Source organism: Berkeleyomyces rouxiae, assembly GCF_048999995.1.
Source record: "Berkeleyomyces rouxiae strain 22BRR77 chromosome Unknown BrBRR77_ptg000009l, whole genome shotgun sequence".
NCBI classification, from domain to species: domain Eukaryota; kingdom Fungi; phylum Ascomycota; class Sordariomycetes; order Microascales; family Ceratocystidaceae; genus Berkeleyomyces; species Berkeleyomyces rouxiae.
Genome location: NW_027396499.1, coordinates 1,556,441 through 1,578,618, shown reverse-complemented (window position 1 = coordinate 1,578,618; position 22,178 = coordinate 1,556,441). Strand labels below are relative to the sequence as shown.

General features: G+C 51.5%; 6 protein-coding genes across 6 annotated transcripts; 5 read left to right on the top strand and 1 right to left on the bottom strand.

Moving 5' to 3' along the window:
- Positions 1–23: 23 nt before the first annotated feature.
- On the top strand, positions 24–7,394 carry BROUX77_007029 (uncharacterized protein; the record flags this gene model as incomplete). Its single annotated transcript, XM_073752080.1, has 2 exons — positions 24–3,249; positions 3,742–7,394. The coding sequence occupies 2 exons, from the start codon at positions 24–26 to the stop codon at positions 7,392–7,394; spliced, it is 6,879 nt and encodes a 2,292-aa protein (XP_073603176.1).
- A 1,087-nt stretch (positions 7,395–8,481) lies between these two features.
- Positions 8,482–8,820, top strand: BROUX77_007028 (uncharacterized protein; the record flags this gene model as incomplete). The annotated part of the gene is made up of 1 exon (XM_073752079.1): positions 8,482–8,820. The coding sequence occupies one exon, from the start codon at positions 8,482–8,484 to the stop codon at positions 8,818–8,820; it is 339 nt and encodes a 112-aa protein (XP_073603175.1).
- Positions 8,821–9,317: 497 nt separating this feature from the next.
- Positions 9,318–12,629, top strand: BROUX77_007027 (uncharacterized protein; the record flags this gene model as incomplete). The annotated part of the gene is made up of 4 exons (XM_073752078.1): positions 9,318–9,640; positions 9,905–10,370; positions 10,548–11,879; positions 12,084–12,629. 4 exons carry the CDS (start codon positions 9,318–9,320, stop codon positions 12,627–12,629), a joined length of 2,667 nt encoding a protein of 888 aa, XP_073603174.1.
- Positions 12,630–13,169: 540 nt separating this feature from the next.
- BROUX77_007026 (uncharacterized protein) lies at positions 13,170–14,213 on the top strand (the record flags this gene model as incomplete). The annotated part of the gene is made up of 1 exon (XM_073752077.1): positions 13,170–14,213. The coding sequence occupies one exon, from the start codon at positions 13,170–13,172 to the stop codon at positions 14,211–14,213; it is 1,044 nt and encodes a 347-aa protein (XP_073603173.1).
- A 497-nt stretch (positions 14,214–14,710) lies between these two features.
- On the top strand, positions 14,711–16,450 carry BROUX77_007025 (uncharacterized protein; the record flags this gene model as incomplete). Its single annotated transcript, XM_073752075.1, has 1 exon — positions 14,711–16,450. The coding sequence occupies one exon, from the start codon at positions 14,711–14,713 to the stop codon at positions 16,448–16,450; it is 1,740 nt and encodes a 579-aa protein (XP_073603172.1).
- A 605-nt stretch (positions 16,451–17,055) lies between these two features.
- Positions 17,056–21,854, bottom strand: BROUX77_007024 (uncharacterized protein; the record flags this gene model as incomplete). The annotated part of the gene is made up of 2 exons (XM_073752074.1): positions 17,056–20,439; positions 20,733–21,854. The coding sequence occupies 2 exons, from the start codon at positions 21,852–21,854 to the stop codon at positions 17,056–17,058; spliced, it is 4,506 nt and encodes a 1,501-aa protein (XP_073603171.1).
- Between the last annotated feature and the right edge of the window lie 324 nt (positions 21,855–22,178).

The window sequence follows — 22,178 nt, the reverse complement described above, 5'->3', positions numbered from 1 at the left end:
ATATAACAACCACAAAAGCGAGCATGGTGATGGCATCCGTCTTTGCTGCAGAAATCCGGCGCAGCAAGAAAAAGAATGAAGACATAGAGGTTTTTGCTGCCACCATCGAAGACATCAACAAGGCATTGCAAGTAAAACCTCGTGTTACCCTACAAGAGATCGACAAACGACTGCCTAGCGAACTCAAACACTTGGCAGAAGTGTTTTTAGACGACGAAAAGGACGACCAACCCCCGAACCGCCCCGGAATAGACCACGCTATCAACCTGACGAAAGACAAACAAGGGCGAGAGAACGAAGTCCCGTGGGGTCCCTTGTACAGCATGTCCCGCGACGAGCTGTTAGTCTTACGGAAAACCCTCTCGGACCATCTGGACAGGAATTGGATTCGAGCCAGCAGCTCTCCCGGCGGCGCGCCTGTTCTTTTCGCACGTAAGCCTGGAGGAGGGTTGCGCTTTTGCGTTGACTACCGCGGCATTAACGCCATTACTGAAAAAGACCGATACCCGCTTCCTTTGATCAGTGAGACACTACGAGCGTTGTCTAAGGCGAAGTACTTCACAAAGGTCGATGTTCGTGCCGCTTTCCACAAGATTCGCATAAAAGAGGGAGATGAATGGAAAACGGCCTTCCGCACACGTTTTGGACTTTTTGAATGGCTGGTGACGCCTTTTGGACTCACCGGAGCCCCTGCAACCTTTCAACGGTATATCAATTCAACCCTGCAAGAATATTTGGACGACTTCTGCTCCGCGTATATTGACGACGTCCTGATTTACACCGACGGCACCTACGCAGACCACATGGAAAAAGTTAACCTCGTCATCAAGAAATTGGGAAATGCAGGTCTCCGTTTAGACATCGACAAGTGCGAATTCGCAGTTTTTGAAACAAAGTACCTAGGTTTCATCATCCAAGCAGGCAAAGGTGTCAAAGTCGACCCAGCAAAGGTCGCTGCCATACGAGAATGGACACCACCCACCAATGTCAAGGGCGTTCGAAGTTTTATAGGATTCGCAAATTTTTACCGCCAGTTTATCGATTCCTTCAGCGACGTGGCGGCTCCACTAGTCAGGCTAACGAAGAAAGGCACCGCATGGACCTGGGGCCCAGTCGAAGAACGAGCTTTCGAGACGCTGAAGAACCTTTTTATTACCGCCCCGGTTCTGGCGATGTGGGACGAAGACAGGAAGACGATCGTGGAATGCGACTGTTCTGGATGGGCCCTGGGAGGAACTCTATCCCAAGTGGACGACGAAGGCGAACTGCGCCCAGTAGCATTCTTTTCCAAGAAGCTGTCCCCTGCCGAGGTCAACTATGAGATTCACGACAAAGAGCTCCTGGCAGTTGTGAAGTGCTTGGAAGAGTGGAGGGGCGAATTGAAGAGTCTTGGCGCCCCCTTCAAAATATTGACCGACCACAAGAACCTGCAATACTTTATGACGACACGGAAACTTTCAGAGCGGCAGGTTCGGTGGTCCCAGAAGCTTTCAGAATACGACTTCCAGCTTGAGTTCCGATCAGGAAGCAAAAGTGGTAAACCCGACGCCCTGAGCAGACGAGAACAAGACATTCCTCAAGGCGAAGACGACGACAGGTTAAAATCTCGGATCATGAGACTTGTCAAGGACCATTGGGTGTCACCAGATGCAGCAGTAATGATGACCCCGGCCCACGTTACCCAACCCGCGGACCGGATCCCTAACGGTGCGCAGCTTTTCGCGCAACTCCACCTGCAGGAACTATGGGATACAGCTAAGACGAAGGATTCGGATATTGCACTCATGTACCAAGCGTTGGCCAGTGGCGAACGAAGTTTTCCTCCTACCATCTCGAGAAAAGTCACGATCTCTATAGCGGAATGCGAGTTCGACGAGCGCGGCGCTCTAGTATATCGGCACAAACTGTTCGTGCCTGACTGGGAACCATTGCGAACTGCGCTGATCCAGAAAACACACGACTCACATGTCACAGGACACCCAGGTCGAGACGGCACGCTTGCGATTCTGTCCCGGGAATTCTTTTGGCCTGGCATTTCAAGAGAGGTGCGCCAATTCTGCGCCAATTGTGACGTGTGTGGACGATCCAAAGTATGGCGAGAAAGAAAGAAGGGACTCTTACGACCACTGCCTATCCCTGAACGACCACACTCGGAACTCGGTATCGATTTTATGACGGAACTACCTGCACGAAAGACTGGCGACCCACGATACTTGATGGTCATTGTGGACCGACTTACTGGAGCTGTCAGCTTGGAGGCCATGACAACTATGGCAGCCGAAAAGTGTGCAGAGCGGTTCGTACACTGCCACTGGAAACACCACGGCTTCCCTCACGCCTTAACATCAGACCGTGGAAGCAATTGGACGAGCGAATTTTGGACCAAGTTGTGCGAACTGACAGGGATCGAACAGAGACTGTCAACTGCCTTCCACCCAGAAACCGACGGAGCGACAGAAAGGATGAACCAGGAAGTGTTGGCCTACCTACGAGCATTCATTACTTATTCACAATACGACTGGCCCGACCTGCTACCATCCGCTATGTTAGCAATCAACAACCGAAACACTTCGACAGGAATGAGCCCCTTTTTCCTCACGCACGGCTACCATGTCAGTCCAATTCAGCAGGTCATCGCCGATCAGGCTCTTCACGGAGTTTTGGAGGCCACAGATGCGGAGAAGTTCGTTCAAAAGCTACGCGAAGGTTGGGAACTGGCACAAGCAGCAATGGCCACCCGTCAACAGGAAATGGAAGACCAGGCAAACAGATCACGTGGTGCCCAGGAACGCTTCGAAGTGGGTGACCTTGTATGGTTAAAACTCAAAAATATCAGCACTCCGCAACTGTTGAAGAAGCTTGCTTGGGCCAATGCCAAGTACCGCGTCACGAAAGTGGTTTCTCCCCATGTGGTCGAGCTTGATGTACCAACAAACATCCATCCCCGCTTCCATGTCGACCTCCTTAAACGAGCACCGAACAACCCGTTGCCCTCCCAAGAAACAGACGATGCCCAGCCTCCACACATTGAAGAGAACGACTACGGCGAGCCTGAATTTTTAGTCGAACAAATCCTGAGAAGTCGACGAAGACGCATTGGAAGGGGATTTCGAAGAGAACTACTCGTTAAATGGGTTGGATACGCAGAGCCCGATTGGAGACCACGAGCCGATTTTGAGGAGACTGAAGCACTGGACGCCTTTGAAGCGAAGTTTGGAGACGACGATGACGTTGGTGAACCAGAAGCCGGTGCGAGGACAGGGCCGCCCACACAGAGGAGAAGAGGGGGGTAATGTTACGGGTTGAGAACCCGTGGTTGGATCAGACAGAGCTGATCCAGTGCTTTCGAATGCAGGTCGTTTCACCGAATTTGGACAAGGTTTCGGATGAACTTCGGCAACTCTTCGGAGGCTTCGGAGAGCTCGGACCGGGTCGGACTTGAGGTCCGTGGGTAGGATTCGCCTAATCCGGCAGGATGCAAAAAGGTCCGAAGTGTTCCGAGGGAAACTGAGGGATTCCGACGGGATCGGAGTTAACCTCGAGTTATCGCCGAAAACTCGGACATAAGGAGCTCACGGAGGGATATTGAGCCGATCGGGAACTTGCATTTGTAAGCACAAAAATGTCTATATAGTAGACCCAAATCCGCTGTTTAGTTTAGTCTTTCTTCTACCTTTTTCTCTCCATCAAAAGATAATAAACAGCATTCTGGTCATAACTGCAAGACTCTCTTGTACTTAGTGAACCGCTCACACCCTCTGGTTATTCCTGTGACAGTGAATAATTCCATTGAGGCCTACGCTATGGTGGATTCGGGATCAACAACTTGTTTTGTGGATTCTGAATTTATAGCAAGGCATCAGATTCCTACTGTTCTCAAGGCCAGAGCCGAGTCGCTCCATGTTGTTGATGGTAGTGAAACTGCTGCGGGTAAAGTGACCCACCAAGTTCCTTTGTCCCTCTCTTTTCCTAATTATTCAGAAACTTTGGTTTTTCAAATCACGAAGCTTGGGGGCTACCACATCATCCTGGGGAAATGCTGGCTCGACGCCCATAACCCGGAAATTTCTTGGCCTTCCAATACGCTCAAGATATCGGTTACTTCTACCGCCGATGGCAATGCTGTGGCAGCTTCTGATTCTTCTTCTTCTTCTTCTTCTGTTTCGACTGCTTCTACTGATTCTGGCGCTTCGTTTGATTTTTCTTATACAAAAAACGACAAAAATATTGCTTCTACCGCTGGCAGTCAGATTGAGGGATCTGCTCCTGCTTCAGCCACTTCACCCCTTCCTTCTTTTATTGCACAATCGTCAGCTGTGTCTTGTTCCTGTGTGACGGTGTCGTCTCAGGCTTTGCATCGCTTTGCCAAAGCTGAGAAACTACAGATTTATCGTGTCACCGCTCAGGAAGTCCTGGATTATCTCAATCAGGAGGACCTAACTCCGGAACAAGAGCATGCACGGCTCCTTGAACGCATCCCGAAGAAATACCATGACCTACTTCCTCTGTTCTCTCGAGAAGGTGCTGATCAACTACCACCTCACCGGGACATTGATCATGCGATTAACTTCGTTCCCGATGCGAAATACCCCAAGGCCCCGCTGTACGATATGACTCCACTCGAGTTGCAGGCTGTCAAAAAATATCTAGATGGCATGCTTGCTAAAGGCTTTATTTCCTCTTCCTCTTCGCCGCTGGCTTCCCCGATTCTTTTTGCTAGGAAGCCAGGCAGTTTACGATTCTGTGTTGATTTCCGAGCCGTCAATGATATCACCATCAAAGACGTAACTCCTCTGCCTCGGATCAATGAATCACTGCGCACGGCGGCTACGGGAAACATTTTTACAAAGCTGGATCTGAGAGCTGCGTACCACTTGATTCGCATCAAGAAAGGTGATGAATACAAGACAGCTTTCAGAACTCGATATGGCATTTTTGAGTACAATGTGATGCCGTTTGGGCTCACCAATGCTCCTGCCACGTGTCAGAAATATGTCAGCGAGGTCTTGTCGGAGTATTTGGACATATTCTGTGTCTGTTACTTGGATGATATCCTGGTGTTCTCTCTGAACCAAGAGGAACATGATGTTCATGTGCGCAAAGTCCTGCTAAAATTAGCGCAGGCCAGTCTGTTTGTCAAGGGTGAAAAATGCGAATTCGACAAGACTGAAACTACCTTTGTTGGCTTTGTTATTTCAGCCGATGCTCTGAAGATGGACCCCGCTAAAGTTGCGGCTGTCCGTGAGTGGGAGGCTCCCCGAACTGTTAAGGGAGTCCAGTCCTTTTTGGGTTTTGCCAATTTCTATAGGAGGTTCATCCGTGACTTCTCTAGAATCTGCACACCTCTCTTCGAGTTGACTAAAAAGACGCAATCTTTTGTCTGGTCCTCTGAATGTGAGGCAGCATTTCACACCCTGAAGGACCTTTTCTGCTCTGAACCTATCCTCAAGCACTTTGATTACCTGTTGGACACTGTTATTGAAACAGACGCGTCTGACCGTGTAATATCTGCCGTCATGTCTCAATACCACCCGACTGACAAGGGGCTTCTACTACACCCCGTGGCCTATTTCTCTCAAAAAATGAATCCTGCCCAGTGTAACTACGGCGTAGGTGACAAGGAGTTGTTAGCCATTGTGGAGTCTCTAAAGTCGTGGCGATTCATGGTTGAAAGTCTGGAAAAACCTGTTCTGGTATTGACGGACCATCGGAATTTAGCCGTTCTTAAGCAAATTCCGGCCATGAACAGACGGCAAGCGAGGTGGGCTATGGAACTGAGCGAGTACCGTTATGTCATCACTTATAGGCCTGGCTCCTTGAATTCTAGAGCTGATGCCCTGACCAGACGCTACGAAGACCTCGTTTCTTCTTCTTCTGAGGAGGATAAAGAGCTGTGTGCTCCTATTATTCCCCCTGAAAATTTTATTGGTACCATGTCTTTGGTAGACGAGGTAAAAATCGCGCTATCCACGGACAAGTGGGCTCTTGATGTTATTTCTGCTCTTCGAGGCCAGTCGACCAAACCTCCAGATGTGGACCTCAGTGTCTGCAGGCTTGACAATGACGGTCTTTTGTTTGTCAACGACCTTCTATATTTGCCGAACGAGGATCTACGAGTTCGTGCATTGAAGAATTGTCATGATATTATGCCTAGCGGACACCCTGGACAAAAGAACACTTTTGAACTTCTTGTTCGGGAATACTGGTGGCCCGGGATGCGTCGTGATGTCATCCGGTACATCCGAAATTGTGAGGTCTGCCAACGGATCAAGTCCGCGCGACATAGTCCCTACGGTCTACTGAAACCTCTGACCATTCCGCAAGCTCGGTGGACATCTGTGTCCCTTGATTTTATCACCGGCTTGCCGGTCTCCAATTCTTTTGACATGATTCTCGTTGTCATCGATAGGCTTAGCAAAATGGCTCACTTTATACCTTGCGATTCCTCGCTGGATGCTGCAGGTTTTGCTAAGCTCTATTTGTCAGCAGTGTATAGGCTCCACGGTCTGCCATTGGACATTGTGTCCGACAGGGGTAGTCTGTTTACGTCGGCTTTTTCCAAGGCTTTAGCCAAACTGTTGGGCATAAAGCAAAATCTGAGTACTGCGTTCCACCCTCAGACCGATGGTCAGACTGAGCGTGTGAACTCTATTTTGGAGCAATACCTGCGGGGTTACACCAACTATAGACAGGACAATTGGGCTGATCTTTTGCCCTTGGCGGAGTTCTCTTACAATGACTCCGAGTCCAGTTCTACTATGCTGACGCCCTTCTTTGCGAACCACGGGTTTCACCCCAGAAGTGGGCGTGAGTCGCTCCCAGTCTCTGTGGAAAAAGGCCCGTTGCGGAACTTTGTTAAAGAGCTTGACAACATTTGTCAGTTTTTAAAGACTGAAATTACGTGGAGCCGTGAGCGGATGACCGAGTACGCGAATCGACACAAATCTTCCGCCCCTCTCCTTCGAGAAGGGGACTTAGTGTGGCTTTTGAGTAGAAATATTCGAACTACTCGTCCTTCAAAGAAGTTGGACTTCAAGAAGCTTGGCCCATTTAAGATTCTACGGAAGGTGTCTTCGCATGCCTACGAGTTGGCACTCCCTGCCACTATGAAGGTTCATCCCGTCTTCCACGTTTGTCTGCTGGAACCATGTGCGTCGGATCCTCTTCCTGGCCAGAAAAACCCTCCTCCTCCTCCCGTCATAGTAGATGGCGAGGAAGAATTTGTGGTCAAGGAAATTATAGGCGTGTCTTCGCGTGGCCCTCTGCAATATCAAGTAGTTTGGGAGGGCTATGAACATGATGGACCCTCCTGGGAACCTCTGGACCATTTAGCCAATGCACCTGAGAAGGTTGCAGAATTCTACAAGAGGATGCCTAACGCCAGACGATCTTAGTACTGCTGTGGAAATCAGTCATAAAAAGGGGGGCTACTGTCATGAATAGCCATCCTGACACTGCTCATGCTAAGGGTTATGCATGAGACCTACCCCACTCTTCTTTTCCACAACGCCGAAGGTCGGCGACCTATGAAGATGCGCTTATGGCACAGGTTGGTCTGTGTAGATCGTGAGTTGATCAACGGATATGAGGTTGTCGTGGGATGTGCTGAGCACGGGTGCTCTGATAGACGTTGTTCTGCTGCTGCGGAGTTTTCTTGTTGCAATTGCCATTGCGTGCTTAGGTGGGGGTTGTTATCTGGTTCGATTGTTACGAACCTGTTACGTCTTGTTTACACGAGACTTATCTTTTGTTCATAGTTAGATGTTGATTGTTTCTAGCTTGGGAAGACAGAGTTTTGTCAGGAGCGCCGACAACATAAATATCGTCGTCTCCTGCCCTGAGTTGATCAGGTTTACTCTTGTTCTCCAAGCTTAACAATCACATGCACTTGCTTACCTTCTTCTTCTTCTTTATACCATTCTGTTCTTGCTTTCTTTGCAGTTCAACCTTTCTTCTTCTTTGAAGTGTGTGATTGTTCCTCCTCCTTCCTCTTTGTGCCGCTCTATTCTCAGAATAGCCATCTAAGTTGTGTGTTGCCTCTTCATCTCAACCGACCATACGTCTTAGCACTCTGTCTAACTGACGTCTTCCTCCACAGGCCCGACTGTCCACCTCAGGAACCTATCATTGTCCCGAGTCGTTGGCTGTACCCGGAACCCTAATCCTTTCTTCGGGCCCTATCCGTAATACATACACCAACAGTTTCGAGACAAGGACACCGTGTTCAAGGCTGGAGAGACCTTAGTTTTCATGATGATGGGGCCTAACCAACCTTTCTCATCTTTCTTGGACGACTTTGAGACGCAACTAGGCCTCGTGGAAGGTCACTGTTGGCACGACCGAGCCAAAATCGTCCTGTTGCACAGCTCACTAAATGAAAGTCTCAAACACCACCTGGTGCCCCGACGACTCGATGAGAATAGCTACGAGGCATATGTGGAGGCGGTGGCAGATGTGGCAGGACGAGTAGAGTCCCTGCCGATGTACAAGTCAAAGGAGTTGCACCAGACCCGGACTGTGTATCCCAAGAGCTCACCCATGTCCACTACACAGAACCGTGCTATCTCTCGTGTAGACAGCGAAGGAGATACCGCCATGTCCGGAATGAACGCCCTGAAGACGCAAGCCACAAAACCCCGTGCCCCCTGGAGATCGCAGAGTGACATCGAACAGGCTCGGGGAAAACAGGCCTGCTTTCGCTGTCTCCAGACAGGACACCGCTCCTTCAAGTGCCCTACGTACAGCTCCGCCCGGCCGCCCGCAGCCATCAACCAAGCGGCCGTTGAAGAACATGTTGAGACCGATGAACTAAAAGAGTAGACCCTGACCAAAGTCGCCTTCAGGGTCCTATCGGCAAGGGACACAACGATTCAGATATTTCGACTGATTTTGTAGAAGACATGCACTCCACTCCGTTTCTAATAGATGCTTTTATTGATAACTCTTTCTATTGTGACGCTCTCTTTGACAGTGGGTGCTTAGTTACTTCAGCTTTTAACGAATCGTTGGTCCGGAAGAAAGGCCTCACGCGCATCCCAGTTGCCAAACGACAGTTAAAACTGGCAGAAAACGATAAGAAAACCCGGACGATTGATGAGGTAGTGGTATGTGACCTCGACATTGACGGACGAACAGAGAGATTATACGGCTACGTCATTCCTAATTTGGCTTACGATATGATTCTTGGGAAGCCTTGGATGGAACGGAACGACGTCCACTATCATGCGAAGGACCGAACGATAAGATTCGGCAATGGAGAAGATGACCTCGTGGTGAGAGAGAAAGGGTGGCACGACACACATGCCCCACATTCACAAATGAACATGGTCATAGCATCAGTTTTTGCAGCTGAAATTCGCCGCGGACAACGAAGAAAAGAGGCGATAGAAGTTTTTTCAGCAACAATCGGAGATATCAACAAGGCGCTGGAGGTTAAGCGCCGTGTTACACAGGGAGAAATTAAGGAGAAACTACCCGAAGAGCTGAAGCATCTGGCTCACATATTTTTGGACGACGGAAAGGGAAATTTACCGCCCAATCGGCCCGGCATGGACCACGCCATTAACTTGATGAAAGACGAACACGGCAGAGAGAAAGAAGTACCATGGGGCCCCCTGTACAGCATGTCCAGAGACGAATTGTTAGTCCTACGAAAGACCCTCTCGGACCACCTCGACAAAAATTGGATTCGAGCAAGCAGCTCCCCGGGAGGTGCCCCAGTCCTCTTTGTACGGAAACCAGGAGGAGGCCTACGCTTCTGTGTCGACTATAGAGGTATCAACGAAATAACGGAAAAAGACCGATATCCATTACCATTGATCGGCGAGACATTACGAGCACTAGCCAAAGCACGTTACTTCACGAAGGTTGACGTTCGAGCAGCTTTCCACAAAATACGGATCAGAGAAGGCGACGAGTGGAAGACGGCATTCCGAACGCGATTTGGGCTTTTCGAGTGGCTGGTGACCCCTTTCGGACTCACTGGAGCGCCTGCGACTTTCCAACGCTATATCAACAACACGCTACGCGAATACTTGGACGACTTTTGCTCAGCATACCTGGACGATGTGCTTATTTACACGGATGGCAGCCACAGGGACCATATGAAGAAAGTTCAACTCGTTCTACAAAAGCTAGGAGATGCCGGGCTGCGGCTAGACCCCAACAAATGCGAATTCGCTGTAACCGAAACAAAGTATCTCGGCTTCATCATTCATGCCGGACAAGGAGTCAAGGTCGACCCATCAAAGGTAGCCGCCATTCGCCAGTGGACTCCCCCAACCAACGTCAAAGGCGTCCGCAGCTTCATCGGATTCGCCAACTTTTATCGACAATTTATCAATTCTTTTAGCGAAGTCGCGGCCCCACTGGTTAGTTTAACAAAAAAAGGCGCCCCGTGGAGATGGGGGCAACAAGAAGAAGAAGCGTTCGAAACCTTGAAAAATCTATTTATCACGGCCCCAGTTCTTGCTATGTGGAACGAAGAAAGGGAGACCATAGTGGAGTGCGACTGCTCCGGATGGGCGCTCGGGGGAACTCTGTCCCAGATTGACGACGATGGGAAGCTGCGCCCTGTAGCATTTTTCTCGAAGAAATTGACGCCTGCGGAAGTAAACTACGAGATACACGACAAAGAGCTACTGGCAGTGGTTAAGTGTCTTGAAGAATGGAGAGGCGAGCTCAAGAGCCTTGGAGCCCCTTTCAAGATCCTATCCGACCATAAGAATCTTCAGTACTTCATGACTACGCGCAAGCTCTCGGAACGTCAGGTCCGATGGTCGCAGATGCTCTCGGAATACAACTTTCGACTTGAATTTCGGTCTGGCAGCAAAAGTGGAAAACCCGACGCTCTCAGTAGACGAGAGCAAGATATTCCCCAGGGAGAGGACGACGACCGACTAAAATCCAGGATCATGAAGCTAGTCAAAGATCACTGGATCTCCCAGCCTGCAGCAATCTCAGTAGCAGCAAACGAAATTTCTCCGAGTTCAGACTTGGTACCAGTAGGAGCTCAAATCTTTGTACAACGACACTTGCAGGAGGCGTGGGACCAAGCAAAAGCAAACGACAACGATATATCGGCCATGTACCAGGCCCTGGCGACTAATGAGAGAAGCTTCCCACCTGAAATCAGCAAAAGGATGACTATATCCATCGCGGAATGCGACTTTGACGAACGAGGCGCACTGATGTACCGGCACAAGCTGCTCATACCCGATTGGGAACCTTTACGGACGAGGCTAATTCAAGAAACACACGATTCCCATATTACAGGTCACCCCGGAAGAGATGGGACTCTGGCTATTTTGTCCCGAAATTTCTTTTGGCCAGGCATTTCACGGGATGTACGACAATTTTGCGCCAACTGCAACGTTTGTGGAAGATCGAAAGTTTGGCGCGAACGGAAGAAAGGTCTGCTGCTTCCTCTGCCAATCCCCGAAAGACCCCACTCGGAACTCGGAATCGACTTCATGACTGAGCTCCCAGCACGGAACCCCGGTGACCCCCGGTATTTGATGGTCATTGTAGATCGACTGACCGGTGGAGTAACTCTTGAGGCAATGAGTTCAATGGCAGCCGAACAGTGTGCGGAGCGCTTTCTCCAATGTCATTTGAAACACCATGGGTTCCCGCACGCTTTGACATCGGACCGAGGCAGCAATTGGACAAGCGAATTCTGGACCCACCTGTGCCGACTTGCAGGGATAGAAAGACGATTATCGACAGGCTTTCACCCACAGACAGATGGCGCCACCGAAAGAATGAATCAAGAAGTGCTAGCCTACCTGCGAGCGTTTGTGACATACTCGCAGTACGATTGGCCGGATCTTTTGCCATCTGCCATGCTGTCCATTAACAACAGAAATACATCAATGGGTGTAAGTCCGTTCTTTTTGACCCACGGCTATCATGTGAATCCCATCGAATTGGTGATTCCAGAAGAAACACTGCAAACTCCGGACACAAGAAGTGCAGAAAGATTTATTGAGAGACTCCAACAAGGATGGGAGTTAGCCCAAGCGGCTATGGCAAGTCGACAACAAGAAATGGAAGAACAAGCAAACAGGTCTCGAAGCCCCCAGGAACGTTTCAACATTGGAGACCTCGTGTGGCTGAAGCTCAGGAACATTAGCACTCCTCAGCCATCCAAGAAGCTGGCTTGGGTCAACGCAAAGTACAAGATCACCAAGGTAGTGTCCCCTCACGTCGTCGAACTGGACGTACCAACAGGCATCTACCCGAAATTCCACGTTGACCTACTAAAGAGAGCTTCTGAGAACCCATTGCCCTCACAAGAGAACGACGACTCACAGCCACCACCCATTCAAGAAGACACATACGGAGAGCCTGAATACCTCGTCGAACGGATCCTGAGAAGCAGAAGGAGACGTGTCGGTAGGGGCTGGCGACGCGAGCTACTGGTGAAGTGGGTGGGTTACGCAGAGCCAGACTGGAGGCCACGGGCAGACTTCGAAGACACGGAAGCACTAGACATCTTTGAGGCTGAGTTTGGAAGCGGAGATGATGTCGGCAATTCTGATGTGGGGGCCAGAACCGGTCCCCGAACTCGAAGATCGGCGGGGGGTAATGTTACGGGTCGAGGCCCCGAAGATGGACCTGCTGACTAAGCCGGTCCAGTGTTTGTTCATCGCTGACTACAACCATCTGTTACGGGTTGGGAACCAATTGTTGGGGTTGCACCCTTAAGGACCGACGGAAGCCCGACACCAACACTAACGGCGTATCCTCGAAGGACTAGTCCGGCGCTGGTACGGCAAAACTAATGCCAGACCAGAACCAAGACTAACGGCACTTCCTAGAGGAACTAGTTGTCGTCGCCGCCGATCGTCGGTTGTCTCCCTTTCCAACAGGATAAATAGTCGCATTGTTTCTACACCATTTAGAGAGTTTAGTTTTGTTCTTCAATTCGAGATCTTTGTCCCTCTGTGTCCCTTTCTGTGAAGATCCAGCTTAGCGTAATCACACCTTAACATCATCTCGAATTCTCAAACCCCCCTTTCCCTTTTCCTTTTTTTTTTTTTTATTTTTCCTTAAGTCACTCTTATCTTTCCTTTTTTTTTACTTTACCGCCGACCCGACGAGGGATCGAGATATATTTTTACTTTTCTTTTACTTTGCCATTTGAATATCCACAGCGGCCAAACCCTATGGCCCCAAACTATTTTGCACCCTCTGACGACGATTCTTCCTTCCACCACAGCTTCCGAGAAGACAGCATACTACCAGAAGTCCCCGGTGAGCCAGAGGTTTTCCACGAAGCAACAATGGCTCACAATAACGAAATGCAGGGACTCCCCAACTCCGCCCCCGCGACCCCAGTGGTTGTGCGAAACACCTCCTCCGACCTCCGCCCGGTCCGTTATGACCATACGCGGCCTGATCTCTACCCAACGTACCGGTCATACGTGGAGATGAAGTACCGCTACGACCACAGTCACTTCAACGGCGCAGGAGGGTTCATTCTGCACTGTTACGGTCTGTTAGCCGACAATGCCTTGCTCCAGGCACAGACCTACATTGCCCGCATGAGCCGCGATCCATCGTTGGAGAACGTGGATAAGTTCCTGGAATTCTTGGACAGCTGCTTCGAGGACACCTCAGCTTCCCGTCGTGCACTCTTGGAGCTGCACACCCTCAAATGCCGAGGTGCCTCTGCTCCGGAACATTTGGCTCGGGTCAGTCGGTTGATGCAGATCGCTGGCTGCTATAGACTGAGCCACGAAGAGCGCATAATGAATCTGAGGCGCACCCTCCCCGGGCAAGTGATGTCTGCCCTGGCTGGTTTCCCAGACCCCCCAACCTACGAACAATACGCACAACAGGTGCTTAATGCCTGGCAAAAACTCGACGAGTGTCGGCATGCCCACCCTCCGAGGAACCCTGCCCGGACGTCCCAGTTCCGCAATGTCCCGGCACAACACTCCCCTGATGCCATGGACTGGGCGCCCACCCATAACAGTGCCCCCCGTCGTGCCAAGTGGGTCTCCAAGGAAGAACTCCAGTCACGAAGAGCCAGAGGACTGTGCCTCCGTTGTGGCGCTGGTGGCCACATGTCCCCTAACTGCCCATTCGAGCGTGCCCGCCCCCCGGTACAACAGAGTGTTCGCGCAGCCACGAACCTCCCTCCTCCTGTACTCGAAGAAGAGGGCGAAGAATATTACGAGACCGCCGAGGAGGACTCGGGAAACTGATCGCCTCTGCCCCAAGTCGTGGTCAGAGGCCCAAGCAGGTTTTCAAAGACGACAAGGCTGCTGTGAAGGAATGGGAAGAGTTGAATAGATCTATTACCAACACATCAATTCAATTAGATGCAGTGATCAACAACACTTGTCCCGTGATTGCATTGATTGACACCGGTAGCGCTTCCCCCTCTATGATCAGCAGTGACCTTGTAAAGAAATGGAAACTTGATACGCTTTTTAGTTCGCGTCCTAGAACGCTGGTACCATTTAATTCAAAGAGTACCGTCACGGTTGACCGACTAGCCGTGTTTAAAATTGACATATCGGGCCACATAGAAAAACATGTGGCGTGGGTAGTACCAAAATTAGCCGAAGACATCCTGATCGGATACCCATGGCTCAAGAAACAAGGGGCAAGGATAGACTGTGAAGCCGACACAGTTAGATTTAAATCCGGCATTGTCGCTCGAGGAAAGGCGACGACAAACCATACCTTCCGCTCTACCATGGTACGAATAAACAGAGCGAGCACCTTCTTCCGCGCCGCCAAGAGAGATAAGCTGCGGGTTTTTGCAGCTTCAATCGAAGATATCAATAAAGCCTTGGCCCGTTTGGAGAAAGATAGAGTACCAGCCAACCCCAGAGAGTGGAAAAAGAAGATCCCAGCTTGGATCGAGCACGACAAGGTCAAGGTGTTTGATCCAGACGCACAATTTGCTAAAAAGATGCCTCCCCGCCGGCCTGGCCAGGATCATAGGATCGAGTTGACCGTGCCCGACGAAGAAGCTCCATGGGGCCCCCTTTATAGCATGACCAGAGAAGAACTCGTGGTTCTTCGCCAGACGCTTCTTTCATTGCTGGAAAAAGGCTACATTCGCCACAGCCAGTCCACTGCTGCTGCTCCCATCCTATTCGTGAAAAAGCCTGGTGGCGGCCTCCGCTTCTGTGTAGATTATCGTGCACTAAACGCGACTATGAAAAAGAATCGGTACCCACTCCCAAACATCAGCGAGACCCTAGCTAATGCTTCCAAAGCTAAGTGGTTTACGAAACTCGACGTTGTTTCCGCGTTTCATAACATCAGAATCGCCGAGGGAGATGAGTGGAAGACCGCTTTTCGAACGCGACAAGGCCTTTTTGAGTGGAACGTCATGCCTTTTGGTCTGGCCAACGCGCCTGCAGAGTTCCAAAGTTTTGTGAACAGTCTGCTACGCCCATACTTGGATGTGTGGTGCTCTGCCTACGTCGATGACATCTTGATTTATACCGACGGCACGTTAGAGGACCACTACGAGAAGGTCAACTTGGCTTTAGCAAAGGTTCTGGAGGGCCAACTGACAATCGACATTGATAAATGTGAGTTCGCGGTATCGAAAGTGAAGTACCTGGGATACATCCTTGAGCCCGGCAAGATTTCAACCGACCCAACCAAAGTCTCTGCAGTGTCGGACTGGCCAACGCCCAAGAAGGTCAGGGACGTTCGAGCCTTCCTCGGTCTATGCAATTTCTACCGCACCTTTGTCAGAAATTTCACTACTCTAGCGACTCCCTTGCTACAGTTGACAAAGAAAGACCAGGCCTTCCAGTGGGGCGAAAAGGAAGAAGAGTCCTTCCAGGCTCTAAAAGAAGCATTCACCTCGACCCCTGTCCTCTGCACGCACAATCCAGATCTGCCAACTGTTGTTGAGACAGACGCGTCTGGCTACTGTCTCGGTGCAGCGCTTCTACAGACGCAGCCCGATAGATCAACTAGGCCTTGTGCTTATTTCAGCCGCAAAATGACTGCCGCCGAATGCAACTACCCGATCCACGACAAAGAGCTGTTGGCTGTTGTCTGTGCCCTGAAGGAATGGCGTGGCGAACTCAAGGGCCTGAAGGAGACGTTTACCATCGTCTCAGATCATAAAAACTTGCTGCATTTTACCAAGTTGCAGCACTTGTCCGAACGCCAAGCTAGATGGTACCTGACCTTGAGCGAATACAACTGCACCATCGTCCACCGTCCTGGTAAACTCTCCCCTCTCCCAGATGCTCTCTCTCGCCGCGACACCCCAGACAACACGAATGACGCGCGCTACAACGACCGACTAGCCACTATCTTGCACCACGACGGTAACGGCCTGAAAGTTTTCTCGACACAAACCACCAACACGCCAGAAGCCCCTTCTACCCCCGAACTTCCGCCTGCCTTACGGGAACTCTGGTCTGATGCCTGTGCTGCCGATGATGAATACGCCATTATGTAAGGGGCCAAGTCGTAAAAGGACGTAGAAGGGCAGAAACAGATATATTGCGATGGAGAGAAGAAGAAAGAACTAACTAAAACTAGGAGAGAGCAGCAGCTCTTTATACTGCCTGGGTAGAACAACTGAGGCCTACCTGATTGACCCAAACGTGGTGAGTCATCGGGCGTTCGGATCAAGGCCGGTTGGGCCACTTGTATTCGGACCGTCAGTAGTCGGGCCTTTGCGGACTCGGACCACCGACACTCGAACCACCGTTGCTCAAGCCACACCGGCTTCAACTCGGGCAATCAGGCAAAGCCTTGACCCGGGTCTCCCAGACCCTAACATCAGCCTCCTTCTCTTTCTTCCCATCCTCCCATGGCCGTGTAACACAAAAAAAGAAAACAACAGGAAGGTGGACACCAACTGAAAACAACAAAGGGAATAGCAAACAACAAGCAACTAATCATCGGTAAACGACAACAGAACGAACAAGGAGTGGAACAGACAGTGGAGAAACAAAAAAAAATGTCAAAGGAAAGGGAAATAGACCCTGTGCAACAACCGTGGAACTCGCAGCTCCTTCAATCAAACTTCGGACTCAAGCAGTCCTCTCGCCACGGCACTCACACCTCAACGTCGGCAGTCTCCTGCGCTCGCAAGAATTCTTCTAAAGCAGCCGTTTCTTCCAGCGCCTCTGTAGGTTCCCAAGTGGGATCTCGCCAACCAACCCATTTCACCAAGTACTGGGCTGGTTCGTCTCTCGTGGCTGGCCGGTGTTCCAGGATCTTCTCGACTTCGTATTCCTCAAAGCCATCGATCTCGACTGGTCCGGGGCTCGATACGTGCGGGTCTTGTGAGGGCCAAGGGTCGTTCGGGTGGTATTTCAATCTGTCGGCATGAAACACGTCGTGTCCTCTGGCACCCTTCAGGTCAAGACGGTAGCTGTGGGAGCCTACAGCCTCTAAGACCTGGAGCTTCTGGTATCTTGGCCGGAGTCGCTTGCCTGGGCCTTCTTGCTGCACAGTATGGGAGCTTTTTGCCAACCAAACCCAGTCGCCGGGCTGGAAACGTCGATGTGGTTGTCTGTGTCTGTTCGACTGTTCCTCCATAGCAGACTTGGCGGCGCTGAGAGAGGCTTTGGCCCAATCCGTGTGGTCTGCCAAGCTCTTCAGGATTCTTGTTGCTTGAGCTATGGGACTCGTGTTGGCTGCAACGGGGGCTGCTAGGGGGGCAATGGCGTCGGGCTGCAGCTCAACCAAGTCAGGACTATAGCCGTGGGACAACGTGAACGGGGACGTCTCTGTTGAAGCCGCTGGGGCTGCGTTCAGGGCAAACTCCACAATTGGCAGGCAGTCTAGCCAGTCTGAGCGGTCGTGTAGGAGTTTGGCCATCTTTGTCTTCACCTCAGCATTTGTCCTCTCAGTGGCCCCGTTGGTCTGTGGGTGGTAAGCGGTGGACAGACGACGATCGATCTTCAGGGTGGTACAGAGTCGTTTCCAGAACATGTTGGCAAATTGGCGGTCAGAAGCAATGCTGTTAGGAAGACCATGGCGAGGGTAGTAGACTTCCAAGAAACGGCTGGCAAGATACTCGATATCCAGGCTGCGGCAGGCTATAAGGATGACACCCTTGGACAGATGGTCCACCACCGTCATGACGTGCTTGTAGACTTTTCCTTCCTTCTTGCACGGCGGGAGAGGGCCAATCAGATCTATGCCAATGTCACGCCAGATGCGGTCAGGTACCGGAAGGGGCTTCAGGAGACCTTGCTTGAGCTGGCGCATGACGTTCGTGCTACCGCAGATTTCGCAGTTGCGGCAGAACCGTTTGACATCCGCTGTGTAGTGCGGCCAGAAGTAAGTCTTGGAAACTTCCTGACACATGATTCTTTGGCCGGGGTGGACTAGTGTCACGGAATCGTGAATCTCTTGTAGCAAGGCTGTCCTCAGAGGTTCCCACTGGGGTACCCACAATCTTGATCTGTATCGCAGTCGACCTTCGGAGTCCAATGAGCATTCGGACAGTGACACTCGCCAATTAGTCTTCAAGCTGTCTGGCCATTTGGGCGCCTGAGAGGCAACCACTGCGCATGCTGCCGCATAGTCAGAGTCGGCTGACAATGCTTGTTCCCACAGTGTACTGAGGGCTTCCTTACGGAACGGGGATGGCAGTGTAACGCGAGCAGATCTGACTTTCAGGGCACCGTCGGGCAAACACTGGAGGAGCTGTTGGTTGCGAGCTTGTAGGCGGGGATCATCGGGACCTGAAGGCATGTGAAGACGGGAGAGAGCATCGGGCAGTGGGGACAGTTTCCCGGGACGGTGTTCCAGTGTTAGGTCAAACTCGCTTAGCAGGTTAGCCCAACGAGCTTGCCTCTCTGTTAACTGTTGCGCAGAGGTAAAATGCAACAAGTTCTTGTGGTCTGTTAACACTCGGATGGGTCCCTGGGCGCCACGTAACTCTCCTCTCCACTCTTTCAGGGCTCGGACAATTGCCAACATTTCTTTGTCATGGATCTCATAGTTGGACTCGGCAGGAGACAGCTTCTGGCTGATGTAGGCACATGGAAACAGGCCATCTGGATGCTGCTGCAATAGGACAGCTCCAGTGCTGTAGCCTGAAGAGTCAGCTTCGACAGTTGTTGGCAGAGAGTGGTCGAAGAGGCGCAAGACGGGCGAAGCACAGAAGAGATCTTTGAGTGACGAGAAGGCAGCTTGGCATTCTGGAGACCAGACGAAGGGAACTAGGTGACCAGTCAGTGAAGTGAGAGGGACGGCTACTTCGGCAAAGTTCTTGATGAACGGGCGGTAAAAATTGGCAAATCCTAGGAAGCCACGGAGCTCTTTCTTGGAACTGGGTACGGGCCAGTCTTTCACTGCTTGCACCTTGGCAGGATCCATTGTTGCTTTTCCAGGCTTGATGATGTAGCCCAGGTACTTGACTTCTTGTACACCGAACTCGCACTTGTCGATGTCAACCGTCAGTCCGGCCTTCACGAGCTTGGCTAGGACGTGGTTAACTTGTTCCTTGTGCTCGTCGAGGGAGCCATCGGTGTACACTAGGATGTCATCAACGTAAGCAGAACAAAACAGGTCGAGGTACTCTTGCAATACGGAATTCAGGAAGCGTTGGAATTGGGCAGGAGCATTGGACAAACCAAACGGCATCACGTTCCATTCAAAGGAGCCCAGGCGCGTACGGAAAGCGGTCTTCCATTCGTGGCCTGGCTCGATACGGATATTATGGAACGCTGCAACGACGTCAAGCTTAGTGAACCACTTTGAACGGCTGATTTGGCGTAGTGTTTCCTTGAAGTTGGGTAACGGGTATCTATCCTTCTTCATCAGCTTGTTCAACAGACGGTAGTCCACGCAGAATCTAAGTCCACCGCCAGGTTTCTTGACGAACAGGATGGGGGCAGCAGCAGTGGAACTACTCATTCGAATGAACTTCTTGTTCAGTAGGTTCAGTAACGTTTGGCGCAGTACTATCAACTCATCGTGGGAAAGGCTGTACAGTGGTCCCCAGGGAGCTTCCGAGTCAGGGACAGTTAGATGAATCTCGTGGTTCATCCCGGGACGCAGCGGCGGGAGGCGGCGCGTGTAGAGTGCTTCTGGGTCAAAAGCAACAACATTCTGTGGGTCTATCCAACTGGGAACCTTTTCCTTCCAGTCATCTGTAACAGGCTCGTTCTCTCGGGCCAACTTTTCCAATGCTTTGTTGATATCCTGTATGCTCGCAGCAAAGACCTTCAAGTCCTGGTGCAAGATCTTGCTGACACGTGCAGCTTTCAATTCCGTAGGGGTGTCCAAGTTCCGAATGGTCGAAACAGAGCGAGGGACGGAGAAGTGGGGGAGCACCAAACGGTGCCGGTTGCAGTCTATTAGGGCGTTGTGGTGGCTCAGCCACGGGTATCCAATAAGAAGTTCGTCATCATAAATGTCGGGTACGACAAGGGCAAGGACTTCTTCCCGGAGGCCGCCGAGATCCAGCTCGAAGCGGGCAGCCTGAGTGGCCACAGAAGAAGGTTGGTCATTAAAAGGTTTTAGGGAAAGGGAAGTTTGCAGCGCAGAACAAGGTAGTTTCAATCGTTTCACGAGGGCCTGGGATATGATCAAGGAGACTGTATTTCCGGTATCGACTAAAGCTACTGAGTTGTGAGAGCCGTTGATTACAACGTCAACAGATAAGGAGCCTCTCACAAGCAAAGGGGACGTTCCCTTCTTGTTCTTACCCCTCCGGGGGCGACTGTCACCGGAGGGTCTCAGTTTTCCGACTGAGCAGTGGGCAACTGTACGACACCGAAATCGGCATCCAGGTCATCGTCTAGCTGCGGCGGCGTGGGCACGTGTACACCGCGGACACGGGCAGGAGGCGCGTTCCGGTTGGGAGGCACATCGTAGGGGCATTCCCGTACAAAGTGACCTGAGGCGCCACAGCGGATGCAGAGGCCAGCGCGACGACGTCTCTCTCGTTCCTCTTCGCTCGCCCAGCGGGCAGTGCGGCGGGCAGCAGGCGCACGAGTAGGCTGGGGGGCAACGCGACGGGTTCGTTCCCAGTCCATGGCGTCGGGATGGCGGTGGGCAGCGGGGGCGGACGGGTAATAACCGGAGCGGCGGCCAGAAGTCGACTCGGCATCGAGCTTACGCTGCCGCAGTTCCTCGGCAGCTAACACGACCCGGTCTAAGTACTCCGAGAAGACCCGGGGAGGGAACGAGTTCGCCACGTATTCCCGAATGGGCGTGTCGAGGCTGTCCTTCAGCCACCTAATCTTCTGTGAGTCCGCCGCGTCCAGAGCTTTGGCGCGGGTCAGCAGGTCCTCAAACTCCTGCAGATGGACCTCGATCCTTCTGCCTCTCTGCTTTAACCGCGAGAGCTGGTCTTGTGCCTTATCTACGGCAACTTTGTCCTCAAACGCTCCCTGCAGCTCTTGAAGGAACCGGTCGCAGGAAACGGGGCCGTCGTCTGTTAGTCGGGTCTTGATTGACCGCATGCGGCTGCGGGCCAAACCCTCGGCCTGGGCATAGATCGAGACGATGAAGTCTCGGTCGGCCACATGGCCACGCTCGCAGTGCCATATTTCCAGGACCTGGTCGAACCAGGCGTCAAATTCCTCGGGCTCGGTGGAACTCAGCGAGGGAATCTTGTAGCGCAGTTTTGCGCGACCATTCTCGTTACCAGCCGCTGAGGCGGCGGCGGCAGCAGCAGCGGTGGCGGTAGCAAGCGCTGCTTGGGAGGCTTGGGTTTGGGCGGCTGCCTGCTGGGCGGCTTCGCTCTGGTTCTCCAGCATAGCCAGCATCTTGGCAAACTTGCTCTCCAGCTTGGCGAACCGTTGAGCATATTTGTCCTCAGTGCTGTCGACACTGGGGACAGGGGAGCTTGCGTAAGCGGCCCGCATGTCGTCGGTGGTGCGGCCACTCATGTTGAGAGTTTGTGTAACAGTAAAAAATAATGTGTGATGAAGATTGATAACGGGTTTGGGGAAAATAAACGATAAGACTGTTGAGAACTGTAGGGGCAATGCAATCTGTAAAAGCTGTATCTGTACCTGTGGCTGTAAAGAACTGTAGAACTGTAGAACTGTAGGGCTGTAGCGAAAAAGAAGATCGCAATATGATGTAAGGGGCCAAGTCGTAAAAGGACGTAGAAGGGCAGAAACAGATATATTGCGATGGAGAGAAGAAGAAAGAACTAACTAAAACTAGGAGAGAGCAGCAGCTCTTTATACTGCCTGGGTAGAACAACT